Source organism: Protopterus annectens, chromosome 8.part0 (genome assembly GCF_019279795.1).
Source record: "Protopterus annectens isolate FY-2018-M chromosome 8.part0, PAN1.0, whole genome shotgun sequence".
In the NCBI taxonomy this organism is placed as follows: Eukaryota; Metazoa; Chordata; order Ceratodontiformes; family Protopteridae; genus Protopterus; species Protopterus annectens.
This window is the reverse complement of record NC_056741.1, coordinates 19,255,892-19,277,326: the sequence shown is the minus strand read 5'-3', so window position 1 is coordinate 19,277,326 and position 21,435 is coordinate 19,255,892. Positions and strand designations below refer to the sequence as shown.

At 42.7% G+C, this 21,435-nt stretch overlaps 1 protein-coding gene across 1 annotated transcript in view; it reads left to right on the top strand.

The window, feature by feature from the left end:
• The window catches only part of LOC122807962 (chromodomain-helicase-DNA-binding protein 4-like), a 1,347,878-nt gene that overhangs the window by 521,529 nt on the left and 804,914 nt on the right, over positions 1 to 21,435 (top strand). The window contains exon 9 of the mRNA XM_044078994.1: positions 20,766 to 20,957. Coding sequence (XP_043934929.1) covers positions 20,766 to 20,957 — 192 coding nt within the window. The remainder of the gene's footprint in view (positions 1 to 20,765; positions 20,958 to 21,435) is intronic.

Sequence of the window (21,435 nt, the reverse complement as noted above, 5' to 3'; positions counted from 1 at the left end):
CGGCGTCTGTTGCTGTCACTTCTTCCCTGATGTCAGTGCGCCAGGGGTATATAAGACGCAACCGACGCAATTTTCCTCAGTCTTTCTAGCCGCGCGGTGCCCGAAGCAAAAGCAGTTCAAGTGCTGGTGTTCAAGTGCTGGTCGGCCGACTCCTGAGATTTTCAAAATCGAATTTCAGAACCAGAGTCTTCAATAAATCCAAGTACCCCGTTGTGGAAACTTTTTCTTGCTCCAGACTGATGTCAGTAAAAGTTAACAATTGTATTTCTTGTGGGAAGCAAATACCTCAAGGATTTTCACTCTTACTGTATTCCTTGCCTAGGCCCCGACCACGACGTCACTAGTTGCCTGTTTTGTGCTAGATTCAACAAACGCACTCTTAAGTGTCTGTCTGATTTTGCATTGCATTACTTTGGCCGTAGGTTTAATTACATAATGCCGTCGGAACAACCGACGACCGGAATTCATAAAAAGCGCAAAGACAAGGAAAAGGACAGGCACCCGAGACCCAAAACCGACTAAGCCTCTTCCAGGCCAGTCGCTGGTTCGCCGGTGCTCAGTGAGGCACTTTTGCAGCCCCTGACTCCCGCTGCCTCAGAGCCACAGGCCGCTTCCGACTCGCACGTGAAGACATCTAGGCCTTTGGAAACTCAAGGTATTGGGCCTACGGAAACTATTCCCTCAGATGGGTCCGGAACCGCTGAGCAGGCATCGGCTTCTGAGGGTGTTTTCAGACCTACACAGCTTACTATCAAGTCAACTACAGCAGCTAAAGCAAAGTCTAAAACATCATTACAGACAAAGAAACAAGTACTGCATTCTGGACAGTCATCCATGCCTAAGAAGCAGATGCTCAAAATGGCCGAAGGCTTAATTACTTTGATCAGGGGTTCCCATCCCCCTCCTGATAAAAGGCCTAGGCAGGATACAGACTATGAATCCTCTGACTAGGTTTCTATTTCTTCTGATTCCTCTTCAGACCAGGGATACTCTCTTCCTCCCTTTGAGGAATCTGATGCTGAAGAGTCTATTCCTTCAGCCTCTCCTCCTGAGGATTACTCTTTTGGGGAAACCTTGCACACCATGAGGGAGCATTTCCATTAGGAAAGCCAGGATTATTCAGAATCAAAGAAAAGGCTCAGAGATTTTCTTTTATTACTTCAGCACAGGCCTCTTCCTATTCCCCCTGTTAAATATTGATGATGTCTTTTCTGAATCTAGTTTGTCTCCTGATTTTCTACCCCCCAGCACCAGTCAAGCCAGACAGGTACTATAGGGTCCCAGATTCTCATAAATTTCTTTATAAAAACCCTGCTGCTGACCCAGAAACAATTTCTCAGGGTCCCAAAGGAGTGAAGGCTTCCACTGCAAAAAAAACAAGTCCCCTCTGACAGGGATTCCAAAGCACTGGATAGATGGGGGAAAAAAGTTTACACTTCTGCAACTTTAGCAGTAAGGGCTTTGAACTGCCAGTTTCATATGCTGAAATACCAACAATATTTAATGTCTTTGTTAACAGAAAATGTTTGCGAGTTCAGAATGTCCTGACAATAAGGAAATGCAGGATTTATTGCATGCAGCTGAACAAGTGGGAAAACATACTCTGCAATGTGGTTTTGATTCTTTAGAGGCTTCTTGTAGAGCTGCTGTTACAGGATCTGTCATTTGAAGGCATGCCTGGCTTAAAGAACAAAGTTTACCTGATCATGTTAAAGTTAAATTACTGGATGCTCCTTTACAGCATTATACCTTGTCTGGTGTTAAGGCAGAAGAGGTGTTAAAGAAAATGGAGGATAAGGCAAAATCTCTGCAGACGGTAAAGGATTTCTTACAGGTACAGCCTTCTAGATTTAGCAGAAATTGGCCTTCTAAAAATTGGTCCTTTCCTGTGTCAGACAGGCCTCAGAGGCAGATACAGACGCCCAAGAGGTAGATCTCAGCAACAAGGCTCTTACAGACCTAGACAATAGGGTGCTTCTACCCCCAAGGGAGGAGAAGACAAGTCACAACCTTACAGGAAACAGTCCCAATGACTTCCCCTTTCAAAAGCCAAGCACTTATCTCTTGGCAGCACCTTTAGGGGGAAAGCTAGCACTTTTCTCACAAAATTGGCACTTTATCACCCAGGACAAATGGGTACTGAATATTGTCTCTCAGGGCTACAGGTTCCACTTTCACACCCTTCCAAGGTCAAAAGGAATGCCAGACCTGCCACAAAACCAATGGGCACAGGCACAAAAACAGATTACAGCTCTCATGGACATGAGAGCTATTCAAAAAGTACCTCAGCAAGAACAGGGACAAGGATTTTACTCTTGGTTCCCAGAAAGGACAAAGCCTGGAGACCCATTCTGGATCAGTCTATTCTAAACAACCTTCCTGGATGTTCCAAAATTCAAGATGTTGACACTGCAGCAACTTCTACCCATGCTGGGCAAAAAGGCTTGGTTTGTTACTTTGGACCTCAGAGGCATACCTACATGTCCCAATCAGACAAAATTGCAGAAGATACTTCAGATTCATAGCTGGCACAATGCATTACCAATTCTCTGCACTGCCCTTTGGCTTATCTACTGCGCCCAGGGTCTTCACAAAATGCCTGGCACCAGTAATTGCATTTTGCAGACAAGAAGGAATTCAGATATATCCCTATTTGGACGACTGCCTTATTCAAGCAGAGAGCAAGGACATTCTTCTAAAGCATCTGGCATTTGTAAAAAGATTACTAGTTGGCCTAGGGTACACAGTAAACAAAAAGAAATCAAAACTAGTGCCCTCTCAAGAGATAATATTCCTAGGTGCAAGCTTGAATACAACTACCCAGATGGCTTATCTCACGCCAGACAAGTAAAGGCAACTGACAAATTACTTTCAAATGATGGCAACAAAAACCCAGCTACCTGCAAGAAAAATTCTGCAGGCTTTGGGGTTCATGGCATCCTGCATCCTACTAATTCCATATGCAAAACTGCATATGAGGAAGTTACAGTGGTATCTAAAAAATGTTTGGACTCAACATTGCCACAGCCTGGAAGCAACAACTGTTATTCCCAGCCTGCAACAGGAGTTTCGATGGTGGGCACTGGCATGTCACCACAGCAAGAGACAGCCTTTCACTTTACCCACAGCCAGGCAAACACTGACAGATGCATCGGATTATGCCTGGGAGCGCACATGGCAGGAAAATGTATTCAGGGCAAGTGGTCTGCAGAACAAATGCATCTTCACATCAATCAAAAAGAGATGCTAGCTGTACAGAATGTCCTGACCGCCTTCAAGGACTTACTGCATCCAGGACAACTACTACTAAAGACGGACAACACCACAGTAATGTGTACATAAGCAAGGGGGCACGCACTCATACCCCCTTTGCAGACGAGCTATGATTTTGTATAACACAGCACTGACCTATCATGTTCATTTGCAAGCGCAATTCCAGCCAGGAAAGAAAAATACTCTGGATCCTCATGAGTGGGAACTAAATCCACAGGTGTTCAACCATGATAACAAAGAAATGGGGATGCCCGGACATAGATCTTTTTGCCTCCCCTCTCAACTGCCAACTTCAAACATTCTGCACAAGGACTTATCACACACAAGCATGGAAAGTGGATGCTCTCTCAGCTGGAGAAACCTAAAAGTTTATGCCTTCCCACCACTGCCTCTCCTTTCCAAGGTGCTCCTAAAAGTCAGACGAGAGGCCAAAAATGATGCTGATTGCCCCAGACTGGCCACGCCAGCACTGGTACCCAATCTTAAAGAACTTGGCTCAAGGCCCAGCCTGGACTTTACCTCAAATCCCTCAACTTCTGACTCAACAATCAGATCCTGCACAGCCAACTCAGAACCTTAAATCTGGCTGCATGGCAGATACCATAGACAGTCAGACCACACCTCTCTCTAAAGCTGTTATGGATGTCATTCTGGAGGCCAGGAGGCCCAGCACCAGGAAATCTTGTGCAGACAAATGGAAGAGATTCTGCCACTGGAACCAGGCACAAGGCTTTGACCCACTTGTACCAAATATCACTCAGATTTTATACCACCTAACTGAGATGTTGGACAAAGGCCTATCCTTTTCATCTATTAAGATCCATGCCTCCGCCATTTCAGCTCATTATACCATGGAACCTCCTATTTTCTCTCATCCACTACTAAGACAGTACCTCAGAGGGGCTAAAAACAAGACCCCCCGGAGAGCACAGACACCTACTTGGGACCTCAACTTTGTCTTGGAGAAACTCACTTTGCCTCCCTTTGAGCCAGCCAATACAGCTGATATAAAATTCTTATCATGGAAAGCTGCTCTGCCCCTAGCAATAACTTCTGCACGAAGAGTCTCAGAGCTACAGGCTTGAATGGCAGTGGAACTTTTTATCATTTTTCATCAAGGCAGGGTTTCTCGAAGGACGAACCCAACATTTATGCCAAAGTTGGTATCCAGTGTGGCTCTTAACCAAACCATTCATCTGCCAACATTCTATCCAAATCCCCAGAGTAAAGGGGAGAGGCTTCTACACACTTTGGACATACACAGGCAGTTACGCTTCTACTTGGATAAAACAAAAGCATTCAGAAAAACTGAGCAACTCTTTGCAGCTTATACTGCAGGATCACAAGGAAAGGCCATCTCAAAGCAGACTATAAGTGGATAGGACACTGTATTCGCTTCTGCTACGCACAACATTGAAAGCCAGTGCCTAACAACATTAGACCACACTCTACCAGGGCAGCTGCCACGTCAGCAGCCTTCCTCAGAGGGGTACCAACCAAGGACATTTTGGAAGCTGCAACTTGGAGTTCAGTGCACACTTTTACCAAGCATTACCACTTGCCTCTTTACTCTAAATCAAGAGCAGGCTTTGCTACTGCAGTTCTGCAGGGCCTCATAGCCACTCCTAATCCTATTTAGGCCCAGCCACCCTACCTCAGCTTTGGGATTCCACCCAAGTGTAATGACTGCAACAGTGAAACACTATGAACATAGTACAGTTGTGTACCTACCATAAATGTAGATGTTCGAGTGTATTCACTGTTGCAGTCCAGGTTACCCACGCTCCATCCCCACTTTCTTTGCTGGGACTTTTCTATACCTTTCTGTCCTATACAACCTTTGTGGTATATTTGCTTGTAGCTGAAGGTGTTTATATTTTGCTGTATGTTTTTAGTAGCAATATGTATTGCCTACCTATTTGGGGGCACCTGACATCTGGGGCAAGAAACACTGAAGAAAATGGCATCAGTTGCATCTTGTATACCCCTGGCGCACTGACGTCAGGGAAGAAGCAACAACCGATGCCGGACCAAGACTTTGGAACTCTGGCCGACTGCGGGTCGCCTGCCAGCAGGATAACCCAAGTGTAATGACTGCAACAGTGAATACACTCTCTAACATCTACATTTATGGTAGGTACACAACTGTACTTTTTTTTAGACAGTCAGCATAGGGCATCTGCTTTAGGCCTGTGATTCTTTTAGTGAGGTATTTCTGCGGCCTTTCCAATTGCAGATGTCTTGAGAGGTACATACCAAATGGGGCACTGTATTCTATAATGGGTCTAATGAGGGATGAGTACAGTGAGACAATGACCTTTTTTCTGGATGAAAAGCCCTTGGTGATGACGTGTGCCACATAGAAGGATTTCCTGACTGTTGTGGCGATGTGGTTATCGAAGTTGACCACTATTCACCTGTGTCCCTAAGTCTCATCACACTTTCGGTGTTTAATGTACTGCCACCTATGTAGTAATTCATGGGTACATGTTTTTTCCCCAAAGGGGATAACTATACATTTCTTGGCATTGAGCTTGAGCCCATGGCTCTGGCACCAAGCATCTCTTTCTGTAAGGCCCTTTTGTAGAGTATCCACATTATTTGGGGATTCAATAATGGCTCCCAGTTTGCAGTCCTCTGCGAACTTTGTTAGCCAGAGTCCCTTAGTATTGGCCTGTACTTTAGAGAAGTAGATGCCAAACAAGAGCGGTCCCAGGACTGAACCCTGAGGTACTCCACTTGGCTGAAGCTGGATTTGGAGTCAGCTACTTTTACAGTGTGGGTTCTGTCAGTAAGCCAGTTGGCAACCCATTGAATGACGTAGGGATTAATGCCCAGCTTAGTAAGTTTATCTAGGATTCCAGAGTGGGGGATTGTGTTGAAGGCCTTGGCGAGGTCTAGATAGGCTGTGTGGATCGCATTACCCTCGTCCACAGCTCTAGAAACTGATTCGAAGAAGTCAGTCAGGTTCTTGGAGGCAAGATCGGCCCTTCATGAACCCAAACTGGGTGGGGTCCAGTGTTTGAAGGTTGCCAATGTCTTTGTTTATAAGTTCCATGGTAATATGTTCCATGGCTGTAGAGCCCTTCATCATTTTCCATGCTGACAGGGTCTCCCTCGGGACTAACCCATCCTTCATGCCAAAAGTGGTGTCCATTATGGCTCTCAACCAATCCATTCATTTGCCCACCTTTTTCCCTAGCCCACAAAACAAGTGGGAAAGGGATACTACACTCTCTAGATGTGCACAGACGGCTCAGATTCTATCTAGACAGGACGAAGTCATTCCGAAAGACTGATAAAGTTGTTAGTCAGCTTTGCTATAGGAGCAGATGGCAAAGCCATGTCCAAACCATTTTCAAATGGATAGCACACTGCATACATTTCTGCTACAAGCACCACAGGATACCTCCCCCTAAGGGGGTCAGGAGACACACTACCAGAGCAACCCCCACCTCTGCAGCTTTCCTAAGAGGAGTCCCCACCAGGGACATCCTGGAAGCTGCAACATGAACATCTATTCATACCTTCACCAAGCATTACTACCAGCCTATCTTCTTCAAATCCAGTGCAGGCTTTGCCACTGCAGTCTCTAGCCAGCCCCTAGTCTTCTTGACTGCCTCCACCCTTTTCTTCAGCTTTGGGAATCAACCCAAATGTGATGACTGCAACAGTGAAACACTTAAGAACATAGTACAGTTGTGTACACTTAACATAAATGTAGATGTTAGTGTATTCACTGTTGCAGTCCTGGTTTCCCTCCCTCCATCCCCCTTTTTCTCTTTCTCTCTCTTTACAAGGAACTTTCTGGTATTTACTTTCTACTGGTGGGGTTCTTCTACCATATCCTGACTCCCACTTTGGGGCTCCTGACAGGGCAAGAAAAACTGATGTAATTGCGTTTGCTGCCTTACTTTATACTACTGATGACCTGACGTCAGTCCTGAAGCGATAGCAACCGACACAGAAATACTAAGCCTCTTGTATTCGGGCCGACTGAGGGCTACCCTGGCAGGGATAACCCAAATGTGCTGACTGCAATAGTGAAGACACTCTAACATCTACATTTATGGTAAGTGTACACAACTGTACTTTCTGAATATTGCAGGTTTAGCTGAGGGTCGTGATTTTATTTTTACTTTCAAAGGAGACCATTTTGTAGTCTGACTTTACCAGGGAAGACATTCTAGTAGGGGAGTGTACAGCGCACTCCCATATTAGTGAGGACCAGATCCAGTATGATTCCGTCCCAGGTTGGTGTATTGAGTCTAACCCAGGGAGTTTTGTTTTTACGAAATCCATGAATCTCTGTGCCTGCATATCTGGTGTTGTATTTAATTCCCAGTTAATACTGGGACAATTAAAGCTGTCCGTGAATATGGTATTGAGTTGGATGGGGAGTGTTTCCAGTAGTCTTAAATTCATGTTACGGGTCTCCTGGGTCATAGAGCGAGACCTGCAACTTGCAAGGAAATGGTATGAGATTTTACCACATGGGGAAGCTGAAGTACATTGTCTTGTTTGATTAGCCTTGAGGTGCATTTATTTGTGATGTAAATCAAGGGACTGCCTGTAGTCCCTGCTTTTGTAATAGCTGGTCTGTGTGTGGAAGGTGTGATGCCCCTGCTCTGGGCCAGTAATAAAGGAGCCTCAGTCCTCACCACTGACACTGGCAAGGGATGTTCACTTCGAACAAAAATAGATACACATAGTATTTCCAGATGCAGCTATCCGCTATCTCACCAAGCACAGTTTCCCTTAAGAACACAAAGGGAACACACTCCCATCCTGGGGCGGTTTCCCACTCTCTCACCAGGCTCCAAATAAGACTCCACATAGACCACAGCTGCTGAGTTGAGTCCTCAGCAGAGTATTCCAAACTTCCCCTCTTGATAAAAACTCGTTCCAAATTAAATTATTAGCCAAAAGAACTCTACTATAGAGGTTATTCCCTTCGCTAAACTACTTGGGGTTACTATTGATGAATACCTAAAATTTGACACTCCCATCCAGCAAAACATAAGAAAACCCATATAAAACTTGGTATGCTATACAGAAACATCCACTTTCTCTCTCCTTCCACCAGACAAACTCACCACTACCTATCTGCTCCTCTCACTAATGTATGGCACTCCTCTACTAACAAACTTATCTGCCTCTCTCTCCTCCAAATTGAAAGTCTCTTATAATAAGATTTATAAATTTGCAACCAAAGCCAAATTCTCCTCCCGTCATTGTACTGCCCTTCATTTGTTAAATTGGCTTGAACTCTCCAACCATCTTAGACTATCTCCAAATTACTACAGCCCACAGACAAATTTTTCAACCTAAGTGCCCAGCAATAACCAACATCCTTCAACCTTACACCCCTCAGAGAACTCCAAGATCTACTCACCAAAACCTAATCACTGTCCGCAAACCCAATCGTCCTGCTGGTAAGCTGCTTCTATCCTTTTCCTTAGCTAAAAATGGAATTCTCTTCCTTCCTCTCTAAGGACTTGTGAAAACTTTAAAACAGCTACAGTCCTACCTTTCCTCCAACAGGAAATGCAGCTGCACTCTCCCCACCTAGCTTAGTAATAAGCCCGCCCCTTAAACTCCTGACTAACTATGAGTACAAACTAACCTAACATAAATGTACATATTGTAAATAACATAATTGTACGTATTATAAATAACCCATCCCACCTTTTTTTCTCTCTTCCTTCTAAGCCTTTATTCTCCCTCTCAATTAAGTTACCACTACCATCCTAAGTATTTCGATACTGTGCAACCAAAGAATTTATTCCTGTTCTCTAGCATGAAATGAAATTGTAATTGTGTCTTCTTTACTATGATTGTATATGTAACTAAACTATGTAATGCAAAGCTTTTCTCCCTGGGCCTCCACTGAAAATGGGCTCCCCAAGTCCAGTGGACCTCTCTGGTCATCAAACTGGAAATAAATTAAATAAATGAGTCCTCCACCACACAGAGTGTGTGTGTGAAACCAGTGCTCTGTCCCTCCTCCAAGTAGCTGACATGCACACACCACACGCATGCACCATACACACCCCTGGGAAAGGCTGGCACAGATTTACCAGCTATGCACCCTCTGCCCACACTGTAAGGTAGATAACTGCCACCAGGGCACTCCGAAGCCAGCTACTGTAAGACTCTTGCAAGGGTACCCAATTGTACTGAGTAAAATTAATACAACTGGTAATTTGACCAATGCATGAAGGCTTTCAAGAGCGGCCACAGTGTCGCCAAATATAAGTATTCTCAAAGGTTAAAATATTCTTTAAAAGACCAGCCACAATGAAAAGTTTATATATGTTTTCTAGTAAAAGAACAAAAATAATATTTATTTATAATAGACACCAGAGTTTCAGTCACAGGAAATATTAAAAATAACAGCGATGGAAAGGTTTCCACAGATACAGAAAAACGGTACTTAACTATTTGCTACATTTACCTGACTGATCTAAAGAATTACTGTTCCTTAGTTCACTTTACTAGGGCAAGGCATGATGAAGTGGATGAATGGGCCTTCTTTTGTCAGGTTTCACAAACAGATTACTTTGAGACTTCTGTCTCATCTAATATTAAAGCATCATTTCAGTGCTGGCGTGCAGAATGACATTACACACGTCTGGTCATCTGACTCCTGGTTCCCACACTACCCTCTTTACTAGAAACTGAACCAGAATCTAGCACATGTCATAATTCATGCACACAGTGCTTTTGCTAATGTGTTACAGCATCTGGAAGCTAGAAAACCTTTTCAAGAGCTTCCACCCTTCCAGGATAGCAATTAGTTCACCCCTAAGAACAATATAGTAGGACTCCTAGACCTGGTTTTCAGACATTTTGTTTCTGGCTGCAATTAGAACTGATATACATTCTTATGGCCTAAACCCAGGTAACTCAATTTCAGACTGTTTTTCAAAGTTAGTTGGAGTGAGAGTAACATTCTCTTCCAGTATCCTCTGTTACAGTGTATTAATTTCAACAGTTACAACGCACTGACATACAAGTGTATTATTTTTCTGTTCAGCAGGACCCACTGTTGCATTTTTACCACAAGCAGCTTTACAGATAATTTTCAGCACAATCACTTGTACAAATCAGTTTAACATACAAATGACATATAATTCATTACAAAGCTCCAACTAGCTGTGCTGGCATATGTTACACATTCAGTGCCCTACTCCTCCTGGTATAGCTGGCAATACATCACTTCATTACAGAAGGCTTGGACTGCCAGGGTGCTGTGCGGCATTAAACCATGTCTCAGTGATTGATTGCACCAATGTCTGTACACTCCAGGGTAAGGAGAGCTTTTAGGAAGTGGATTTTCTTGTTTAGACTCCTAGCATTTAGCAGTAACTCATTTAAGATTTCTTGGCTTTGATTTTGAAGTAGCTGAGAGGCCTTAGAAATATGAACCACAAAGCATTATAGAGAATGTTTATTCCATGGGATCAACAGCTGAAAAAAAAAAAATAAAACCAGATATAGTAGTCTGCGAACAAAAGTTAAAAGTAGAATTGATCATTGAATTTGCTACACCAAGTGATCAGTGTCTTGAATTTAGAGAAAAACTGTCATACCAGGATTTGCAGGCCGAAGTGAGAGCATTGTGGATGAAGGATACCCAGATAGTTCTATTAGTAGAAGCAACAGATCTGATAATTTAGTTAGGTTACAAATGTGTATTGCCATGTGAATTACAGGAGGAGGCAATGCTGGGGGCATTACAGGTATTGCAGAGCACTCTTGGCTAACATCAGACTGAAATGATACTAACTTCATTAATTCTAATCTTACCCTGACATAGTAATTCCCATCAGGATGTTAGAAACCCAAAATACTTGGAGAAATTAAACTGATAGAAGCTCTGCCTAAAACACTACTACTAAAAGTTAGTGCAAGATGAATCTGTCAGAGAACTCGAGTACTGAGGTATATGGAGTTTTGCTTCCTAATAATACCCTTGGCAAAACTGCATGTTAGAAAAATGCTGTGGTATCTCAAATGTGTGGTATTGGTGCCAATACCCAATGTGCTTTAAGATGACGCTTCCTTGTGTCAAGAAGGAGCTGTTATGGATAGATGTTTGTAACCTAAAAAGAGCACTAAGTAATTACCACAGGTGCCACAGATGTACCTTTTATTTGGGGGGGGGTGCACATGGATATTTTGAGTGCAAGGCAAGGGAGAAAAACTACTTAGTCATATTAATCCAAAAGAAAGTATGGCAAAGAAATGATGGCAGTTTGCAGAACCTTTCTGACATTCAAACAAAGCTAGACACCAGGCAATATATTGGCAGGGACAGTGAACAAATGGAGGGAGCTAGCCACTCTTGCTTGCTATGCTGTATGGTCATGCAGCTCTGCAAAACAGCAAAAGAAATGGGATTACATCTGTTGGCTTGATACCTCACGTGGGGTGGACAACATAGCGGACCAATAAATCGGGTCAGTATCAGATCCTCTTGAATGGACACTGAAGATGTTTGACTTCAGAAAACTGACAAGTAAGGGTGTGCCAGAGGCTCCTCTTTTAGTCTCAGAGAAATACAGACTGATCTAGTTTTGCTCAGACTGTAAATCACAGGGTCTGGAGGGGCAGCTGCATCTTACTCGTACTCAGAAGCCAAAGACTCAGCGCCTGCAAGTCCTGCATCTCTAAATGGAAAGTATTCTCACTTGTGCCAGTCCAAGGTACAGCGATCTTTGCAAGCAAATGACCCCCTTGTTGCATTTTACCTGGAAAAACCTTTCTGTAAGGGAGTTTATTTACTCCATTAAAATCGATACTTCAGGTATATCCACCTTGCCCGTCTTTGCAGCTTGCTCTTTTCTCACCCTGCAGTGGAACAATTCCTCAAGGAGATCATTCTCTTAAGACCACCTAGTAAAGCCCCTTCCCAGACTGGGATCTATATATTTTTAACACCTGTATTGAAATGTCACAAGATGTAGGCAAACATGAATTTATATAAAATAAAGCACACCATATTAACATGTTTCCGGTTACAAATGTTATATATCACTTGTATTTTTTGTATAACTATCAATCCAACATTACATGAGTTGCTCAATTCCTGCCTTCCCTTAAACCTCACTTCTCCAAAACATTACTGACTAAGTAGTTTCCATTCTTTTCCATGTAATTTATAACTACCATTTTCTAGAGATTCCACTTCCACTTTTCTTTTATAATATTCAGTACTTCACATACACTTGATGTAGACGGATTTCTTTTTTTTTTTTTTTTTTAGCAAAAAGTGGTGGAATGCACAAGTCCAGGAAGACCCCAAAAGAAAGGAAGAGTGCGGGAAAAAGTGGGAGATAGAAAAGACAGACCAGGCTAGGAAGGAATACTGGCTGGCTAAGAAAGGAGTTGCAATAGCAAAGAACAGGGCATTGGAGGCACCAATTTCTGGAAAGTGACTTTAGTGGGTGGCACAAAGAAATTATATCAGACTGCAAGACAAAGAAAGATAAGGAAGGCAGTCAAGGCACCCTTCGTAAGGAGTGCCACTAACAACCTGCTCACCAGTCCATGTGGTATTAAAGGCAGATGGAAGCTGCACTTCCAGCAACTTCTGAATGAAAACCCCACATTAGCTGTACTGTCCACGACCCTGTCTAGTGAGAGAAGAGGATCCCACCCTAGAAGAGGTGAGAACAGCACTAAAGAAAATGAAGTCCGGGAAAGCAGCAGGCTCTGATGAGGTCACAGCAGATGTGATAAAGGTGCTGGGTGAGATGGGAGAGAAATGGCTGCTGAGGGTACTTGTAGCAGTGTGGCGAGAAAGGTGCATCCCAGATGACTGGAGAATAATACTCGTGCCAGAGTATGAGAAGGGGATATCCACAACTGTGGGCAGTACATAGGTATCAGACTCCTGTAGCACTGCATGAAAGTCCTGGAGAGGATGATTAATAAATGCATACGCAGAGTAGTAGAAAGTAAGATGGGAAATGAGCAGTTTGGATTCCAATCAGGATGCAGCACAACTGAGCCGATGTTTGCAGTGAGACAGATAGTTGAGAAGAAGCTTGAGTTGAGGAAGGAGTCCAACTTTGGCATTCCTAGACTTGGAGAAAGTATATGACAGGGTCCCAAGAAAGCTGATTTGGGCAGAACTGTGGTGGTTTGAAGTCCCAGAAACATTGGTAAAATTAGTGCAGGCTGTGTACAAAGACCCAGTGACTCAAGTACGAACAGTGTTTGGTCTCAGAAGGGTTCCTAGTGGGAATGGGTGTACACCAGTGTTCAGCTGTGAGCCCACTGCTGTTATACTGGTTGTTGTTGTCTTTCGGCTTTTCTTGGTTAGGGGTTGCCACAGCGGAACTCCGGTCCGCTAGTGATTGGCAGTAGATTTTCACGAACGCCGAGGTGCCAGCTCGACGTTCAACCTTCAATGAAGGCACGCCCATTTAAGCATGTCTTTCGAATGCCCACCCAACCGCGGGGGGGGGGGGGACATGCAGACTCCACACAGAAGACACTCCCCGCACTCCAGCCGAGAATCGAACGGGAGAATCTCTTGCTGTGAGGCAACAACGCTACCACTGCACCACTGCAGAAGTGATGGACTATATTAGCAAACAGGTCGGAGGGGACAGATCAACAAAGTTGCTGTATGTGGATGATGTGGCATTACAGGCAGATTCTGAGAGAGCTTCAGCAAAGGATGGGGGAATGGGATGCAAAACTGAAGGCACATGGGATGAAACTAAGTACAGATAAGACCGTGACAATGGCAGCAAGGTAGCAAAATCAGAAGAAGTTGAGAACTGAGAAGGGAAGATAGTGGAGCAGGTCAACGGCTTTAGGCATCTGGGAGGGGTGGTTGAGGAGAAAGGAAGCCTGAATGAAGAGGTTAAAGCTAGAATCAGTGGGGCTACAGCCAACTGGTATAGATTGTCGGGTGTAGTGTATGACAGAAGAATGCCGAAGAATTTGAAAAGTAAGATGTGCAAAACAGTGGTGCGACCAGTACTATTATATGGCACAAAAACATGGGCAGTAATGGCAGAGTAGATGAGGAAGACAGAAATAATGAAAATGAAGTGCCTGAGAAAGGTGGTAGGGTGCACAATGTAGGACAGATGAAGTGAGGACATAAGAGCAGAAGTAGCTCCATTTGTAGGAAAATATCAGAGAGAACAGATTATGGTGGTTCAGGCACCTGTGCAGAGATGCAGAGAGAATCTAGTGAAGATTTGGGGCAGACCGTAAGGTAAGGGGAAAAAAGGGCATCCAGCAAAGAGGTGGATGGACTGTGTGAGAGATCTGCGACTGTCGAGCATGAGTATCGAAAAAGGCAGGAGTGTGACATTGAATTGAGAGAGATGGTGACAGTTAACATGACACCCTGACCCCATGTAGAAAATGAGAAGAAAGAGGTTGTTGTTCAGCAGCCACTAGAAGAATTCAACTTAAGGCCTTACTATGTCTAGGCAGTTGAAGTCCTGTATTCCTTTTTCGAAAAATCATTTCCAAATTTACACTTATTTGCTCACCCAATATTACTGACAAGACTACTCTGTAGGGATTTGTCTGCCAACTCATTTCCCTTGCAGAATATTTGTTCCCAGTTACCTTTTTCTTCCCCATCACACCTGCAGTGTTTGGCATCTACTTGAGGAAAAGTTCTTTGGAGTTTGCTTGGGATAAAAAAAAAGTTTCTATGCAAGCACTTCAGGCAAAAATCCTAAATCTTCCATGCTACATATCTGGGAGCCATACATATGTCCTTCCATTGTTTCCTTATGAATTCCTTGTCCAATCTCTTACCAGTCTTTTCTAAACTCCTCTGATTGGTTTGTGTAGTTATTGTGCAGTATTGTACATGTTCTGCTAATTATCCCATTCTTAACAGCAGGTTCTTTTGTAGATTCAACTAAAACTCTACCAGGGCAGGCCTTTCACTGAGGATTCCCCATATCTATATCTCTTTGCCTATACTCTATCAATCCCTGATAGGGAAGGCATTCTCTAGCCTACAGTCCAAATGTAGTCTTCCCATTCTGTTATCTTTCTCTCTGGTTATTTTCTCCCAGTACTGATTCCTTTGCCAGTTTCCTCCAGCAAATTCCTTTCCCGTCTTGCCCAACATCTGTACCCCAATGAGTCATCCCTATCTGCAAAATTGCCTTTCTGTACTCTTGTTGGCTTAGTTCTTAGCATAATTTCTGCAACCTTATGAATGTTATGTGGTATGTAGTGCCTGCTGTTTTCCTTAAGGATCTGTTTTTCAAATCCCAGTCTCCTGTTTTTTGAATCCCCCTGCCCCACTTCATCATTCCCTTATAGCTTTCTGCTTGTTTTATATATGTGAGCCTTAACTGTGTAGCTGTAAAATATGCCTGTAAATCGGGTAATCCTAGACCATCATCTGTTGGAAGGGTCAAAAATTTGCATATCTGCCAAACAGCATCAGAACTACTAGATTCAGACTTAAATTTTGTTTGCGATATAAATAGGACATGTTGGAAAGAGAGAGGCTTTTCTCATAGAATTCCCATTCTCTGGAAGAGGTTCCTTATCCCTATTTAAGCACAACTTGAGCCAATGAATGGGTAATCAGAGGAAATTCATGCCTTGGCTGGCCTCCTTTATGACAGATGGTCAGAGTTGGTCAGTAAATTGCCCCAATAAATAAAACACAAGTCAAATTTGTGGGTCACATGGTTTGCATGGCTAGGCTTTTAAGAACCTTAATGGTCGTTAGCCTAGTATACACCTATGAACTTAACCCACTTGACTTTTGTCCTCTTCCTGTCCCAGATAAATTCATTCAGTTTTTGATAGTCTACAATTTCTCCTGTGGTTGATAAAAAAAAAAATATACCCAAGTTGTAAATAAAACTAAAGGGACTAAAAACATTTTCACTCTTTTTTTATCTTGATATCCTTATCCATAAACGAGCTTCCAGTTTCTCAGTTTTTGTATTACATTTTAGTCCCCCTCACACACATCCTTAGCTGACATAACCATCTTTTTTTATTTAATCTGTACTCCTAAATACGGGACGTAAACATTTTTAAAGAAGCTTGTCCTGCATCCCTTTGAGCCTGCTCAAATAGTACCACTTGGAAAACCGTCCTGTTAGTGGCCATCTTTCAAGCAAGAAGATTTCTGAGCCCCAGATGCTCATGTAGCGAACCCTTTCTCAGATTTCACAAGGATAGCATCACTGTAAGAACCTTTATGCCTTAAGTGGTCATGAAAGTTTAACCATGCTATACATTTACTTGTCTCTTCTGATCCAAAGGAGAAAGAGACTTTGTCTTTAGATGTGCCCAGGCAGCTTGGGTTTTATCTGTGTAAGATTAAGGGATTCAGAAAATCTGACCAGTTTTTTTTTTTTAACTAGATTGTCTTTTGCTGCAAGCGCTATGGCAATTGGGACGCTCCTCCAGAGCCACTGCATCATTTTTACTGGGGGAGTGTCTGTCCAGTCCATTCTGGAAGCAGCCCCCTGATTCACAGTGCACGCTTACTCCAAGCACTACAGTCTATCCATTGCCTCTGGAACAGGCTTCTCAGCAGTCATGCAAGGACCTATGTCCAATGTGAGATTTTCTGCCAACCTCCCTCTTTATGTAGGTGTAACTGCAACAGTAAAGTATGGTGAACATAGTACCGTTGTATACAATTAACATAAACATTGATGGTGATTTCTGTCATGGTAACCATTCTCTCCTGCCATCCCCCCCTGTATCTTGCTGTTTAGATTCCCACTTAAACTCTCTCCATGCATCTAGATGATTCTTTGTAGGTCCCTGTAGTATATCCCATTAGGGGCAGTATGAGCAGGTTTTGTTCCCCATCAAAGACAAGAACAATCTTAAGAAGTGGTACGTAGCAGTGACCCTTGTCAGTGTGTCATGTCTTTATATTCGGGAAGAGACCTAGAGGGAAAACAATCTGTGGCATTTGGGCTGACCTGGGCTTCCAGGGCAGCAGTATTACTGCAACAGTGAAGATGCAGGAACATCTACGTTTATGGTAAGTGTACACAACTGTCCTTTTCTGATTTAACAAACTGTCTAAAGGAGCATTATACTTGCTTTTTGCCCTCTTGTGTGGTATCATATAAGGCAAATGATACTAGAAATCTCAGTTGTAGAATAAAAAATTTAATACAGATGACATATCCCTCCCTTTATTTCCTGTTTTCTGTGTGGTCTTGAGGTTGAATCAAGGGAAGGAAACAAATGAGGTGGTCCTTGCAAGTTTCTACTGTTTGTGTAGTGATTTTGTTGTACTTTGCTTAACTGCTCACTTTTCTTGGTTTTGTGTTGCTGAGGGTATCTGGTTTTGACCTATGGAATAAGGATATAGATCTGAAAAATGTATCCCTTTATGAAAGCTGTCCAGCAGGAAAATTGTCTTTGGGACCTGGGTATTTAAGCTCCTATGCAGAGGAGGAAAAACATCCATGAATAAAATACCCTAGGGAAGCCACGAACAAATGGATGACCAGGTAGGCTGCCTTAATAAAGGTACGGTGGGATGTCTGTGAAGAAGCTGGGCTACCAGTAAAGCCTTGAGAGAGGCTGTGTACCCAAGCGCTTGTGGTTGAAGGCTGAGTAAAGCCTTTAGAAAGGCTTCATATACAGGTCGTAGTTCCGGCTGGTCAGGTCGCCTGGTGAGAGGAACCGCTAGTGCGGCAGCTAGAAATCAAAGATGAAACACACAGAAAAAACAGGCAGAACAACGTAAATGTGGCTCTGCTAAGGAGCTCTGCTCGCCGTGGTGGCAAAAAATCAATGTAGTCGAAGTTCAGATTCTAGAAGGTCATACAAGTAAAAAGTACCAGAAGTCCAATCACCATCAAAGCATAGTTCCTTAATGGAATGAGTGATCCTGAGGATATCCTTTTATAAGAGTACCTGGGGGTGTGTCAGTGGGGGCCAATCAAATGTGGTTGAAAAAACCTTTATTGTGATTGGGCACGACAACTTGACATCACACCTTACAATCTGATAGGTTAGATAACCCTGAGCCAGTTCATACGTGGTTAGTAGAATCACTTGAAACCTACAATAGTAAAGTTCGGAGATTTGCTAAAATTAGCTTAAAAAAATGTAGTTAACTAAAAATAGTCTTGCTGGAAAAAAAATTAACCCTTGCTGGGTAAAATACATTGTTAGGCTACACTTTTCGAAATCTTCGTCAGGATGGTGGATGACCTAAAAGAGCATAATAAGCAAAGCTGAGCGTACTAGAGAAATAGCAACATGTATGTAAAATAACATGTATGTAAAATAAGAAACGGGCTAGAAAACCAAAAAATAAGACCAAAAAATAAGAACCAGAGAACTGGTGAGTCTAGACAAGTCTACCTCCAGACCATGGTCTGAGACTTCCCCTGGCAAATTCGGACTCATTCGTTTTTGGTCAATGGTTCATTAATATATATTTTTTGTCTTTCATGTTTTCTACAATGTTTCAGTATTACTGTTTTTTTCATTTCTTTCTAGCTTTTCAGGTTACATATCAGTGCCTTTTTAAGATTGTTTTTTAATTAACAGCCCTAATTCAATTCAGTTCCACATCTTAATACATTAGTTTCTATTGATATCCGTTATTTAAGAATTTTTCTCTTTTTTTGTTTCTTTTTAATTTCTGTATCATATTTTTGGGTATGTATCCTGGTTCTTAGTTTTTGGTCTTATTTTTTGGTTTTCTAGCCTGTTGCTTATTTTACATGCATGTTATTTTACATACATGTTGCTATTTCTCTAGTACGCTCAGCTTTGCTTATTATGCTCTTGTAGGTCGTCCACCATCCTGATGAAGATTTCGAAAAGTGTAGCCTAACAATGTATTTTGCCAGCAAGGGTTGATTTTTTTCCAGCAAGACTATTTTTAGTTAACTACATTTTTTTAGCTAATTTTAGCTAATCTCCGAACTTCACTATTGTAGGTTTCGAGTGATTCTACTAACCACGTATGAGCTGGCTCAGGGTATCTAACCTATCAGATTGCAAGGTGTGATGTCAAGTTGTCATACCCAATCACAATAAAGGTTTTTTCCACCCACACTTGATTGGCCCCCACTGACACACCCCCAGGTATTCTTATAAAAGGATATCCTCAGGATCACTCCTTCATTAAGGAACTATGCTTCGATGGTGATTGTACTTCTGGTACTTTTTACTAAAGTACAACCTTCTAGAATGTGAACTTCGACTACGTTGATTTTTTTGCCACCACGGCGAGCAGAGCTCATTAGCCGAGCCACATTTACGTTGTTTTGCCTGTTTTTTCTGTGTTTCAAAATTTGATTACTAGCTGCCGCACTAGCGGTTCCTCTCACCAGGCGAACCTGACCAGCCAGAAGTACGACCTGTATATGAAGCCTTTCTAAAGGCTTTACTAAGTCTCCAACCGCAAGCGCTTGGGTATGCACAGCCTTTCTCAAGGCTTTACCGGTAGCCCATCTTCTTCACCGACATCCCACTGTACCTTTTATTAAGGCAGCATACCTGGTCATCCATTTGTTCTTTGCTTCCCTAGGGTATTTTATTCGTGGACATTTGTTATGAAAGCTGGTAATATGGCAGAATGGGAACGGACCTGCTGGTAGGCAGCAATTTTGTTTGCAGAAAACCTGTTTTGGAAAGAGTACATAGGTTGGGTCTTATTTTGTAGTGGGTTGTGGGGCAGGTCTTCCAGACTTTTGAAGTACCATTGAAGTAATTTGATGCACATTGTTCTGATATTTAGTTTTTCAGGGAGCATACCTGGTTTGTAACATTTGGATTGGATAACCACGAAGGTCCAGTTGGGCTAGTTTTCATTTTCAACAGATGGCTTTGGCGGGGGGGGGTTCAACCAACAGTTGAGACATGGCAGTACTTGTGGTACACTAGGACAGCAGTCAATGCAATAAAATTGCAGGCAGACGAGATCACTAAAGGCTTGACTGAGTATTACGGAATTGAAACGAGAAATTAGTACTCCAGAAGCAGGTAAAATATTGTACTTAAGGTATAAACCACTATTACATGTGTACATATGTTTATGCATACATATGTACAAGGGGGGGGGGGTTCCAGTACAGAGGTGTGATATATGGCTAGTAGGTGCCGAGTAATAAACGAGAGAGCACACAAGTTGGCAATTAAAGTTAACTTGAAAAGAAAGTTTCACTGAAAATGACTGCCAGGAGGTGGTTGGTTGGTTAGGACAAAGAATAGTGTGAGCTGGGTAAGGTGTAAGAGCCTAGATGTTATATATGTATGTGAAGTCTGCACAAAGAATAGTGCAAGCTCGTAAGGTGTAAGAGCCTAGGACAACTACATTTTGTATATATGTGAAGTCTGCACAAAGAATAGTGTGAGCTCGTAAGGTGTAAGAGCCTAGAACAACTAGATTTCTATATATGTAAAGTCTGCATAACCAGAATTTTAATGAATGACTTGTAGGACTGGATGAGGCAAGAAGTTTGATGATGATTTTCTTTTGTCTTAAGCCGACAGTTAAATATGAGAAGCAGCCAGACTACCTGGATGCCACAGGAGGTACTCTTCATCCTTATCAGCTAGAAGGATTGAACTGGCTTCGTTTCTCTTGGGCTCAGGGAACAGATACCATCTTGGCAGATGAGATGGGTCTGGGAAAAACTGTTCAGACTGCAGTCTTTCTTTACTCGCTTTACAAAGAGGTAGGTGTGTGGTGTTGCTTTGTGTGATCCTAAAACTACTGTTCACGTTTGATGTATATAGTTTGTCTTTTGTGCCTGGTGCTGCATGCAGTACTGTGCTTTAGTTCTTGATAAATAGACTTGAGATTTGCAAGTTTCTGTAGCTATTTCCTGTGACACACACACACACACACACACACACACACACACACACACACACACACACACACACACACACACACACACACACTCTGTCTCTCTCTCTTTCTCTCTCTCTTCCTGTTAAGTTTCCTATTACCTTTGTTTTGACCTGCACTGTCTTCCAGTGTTATTGTAGCCCTGCCCTTATTGGAGCAAAGCTCTGCTTGCTTGGGTACCAAAGCAGCCTATATTCCTTGGGTCCTTTTTTGAGGAGGAGCTTCTGTTTATTTCAATGGGAAATCGTTTAGATGGCACATTGAGTACTGCCAATAAGGATTTTTCTGTTACCACTTTTATC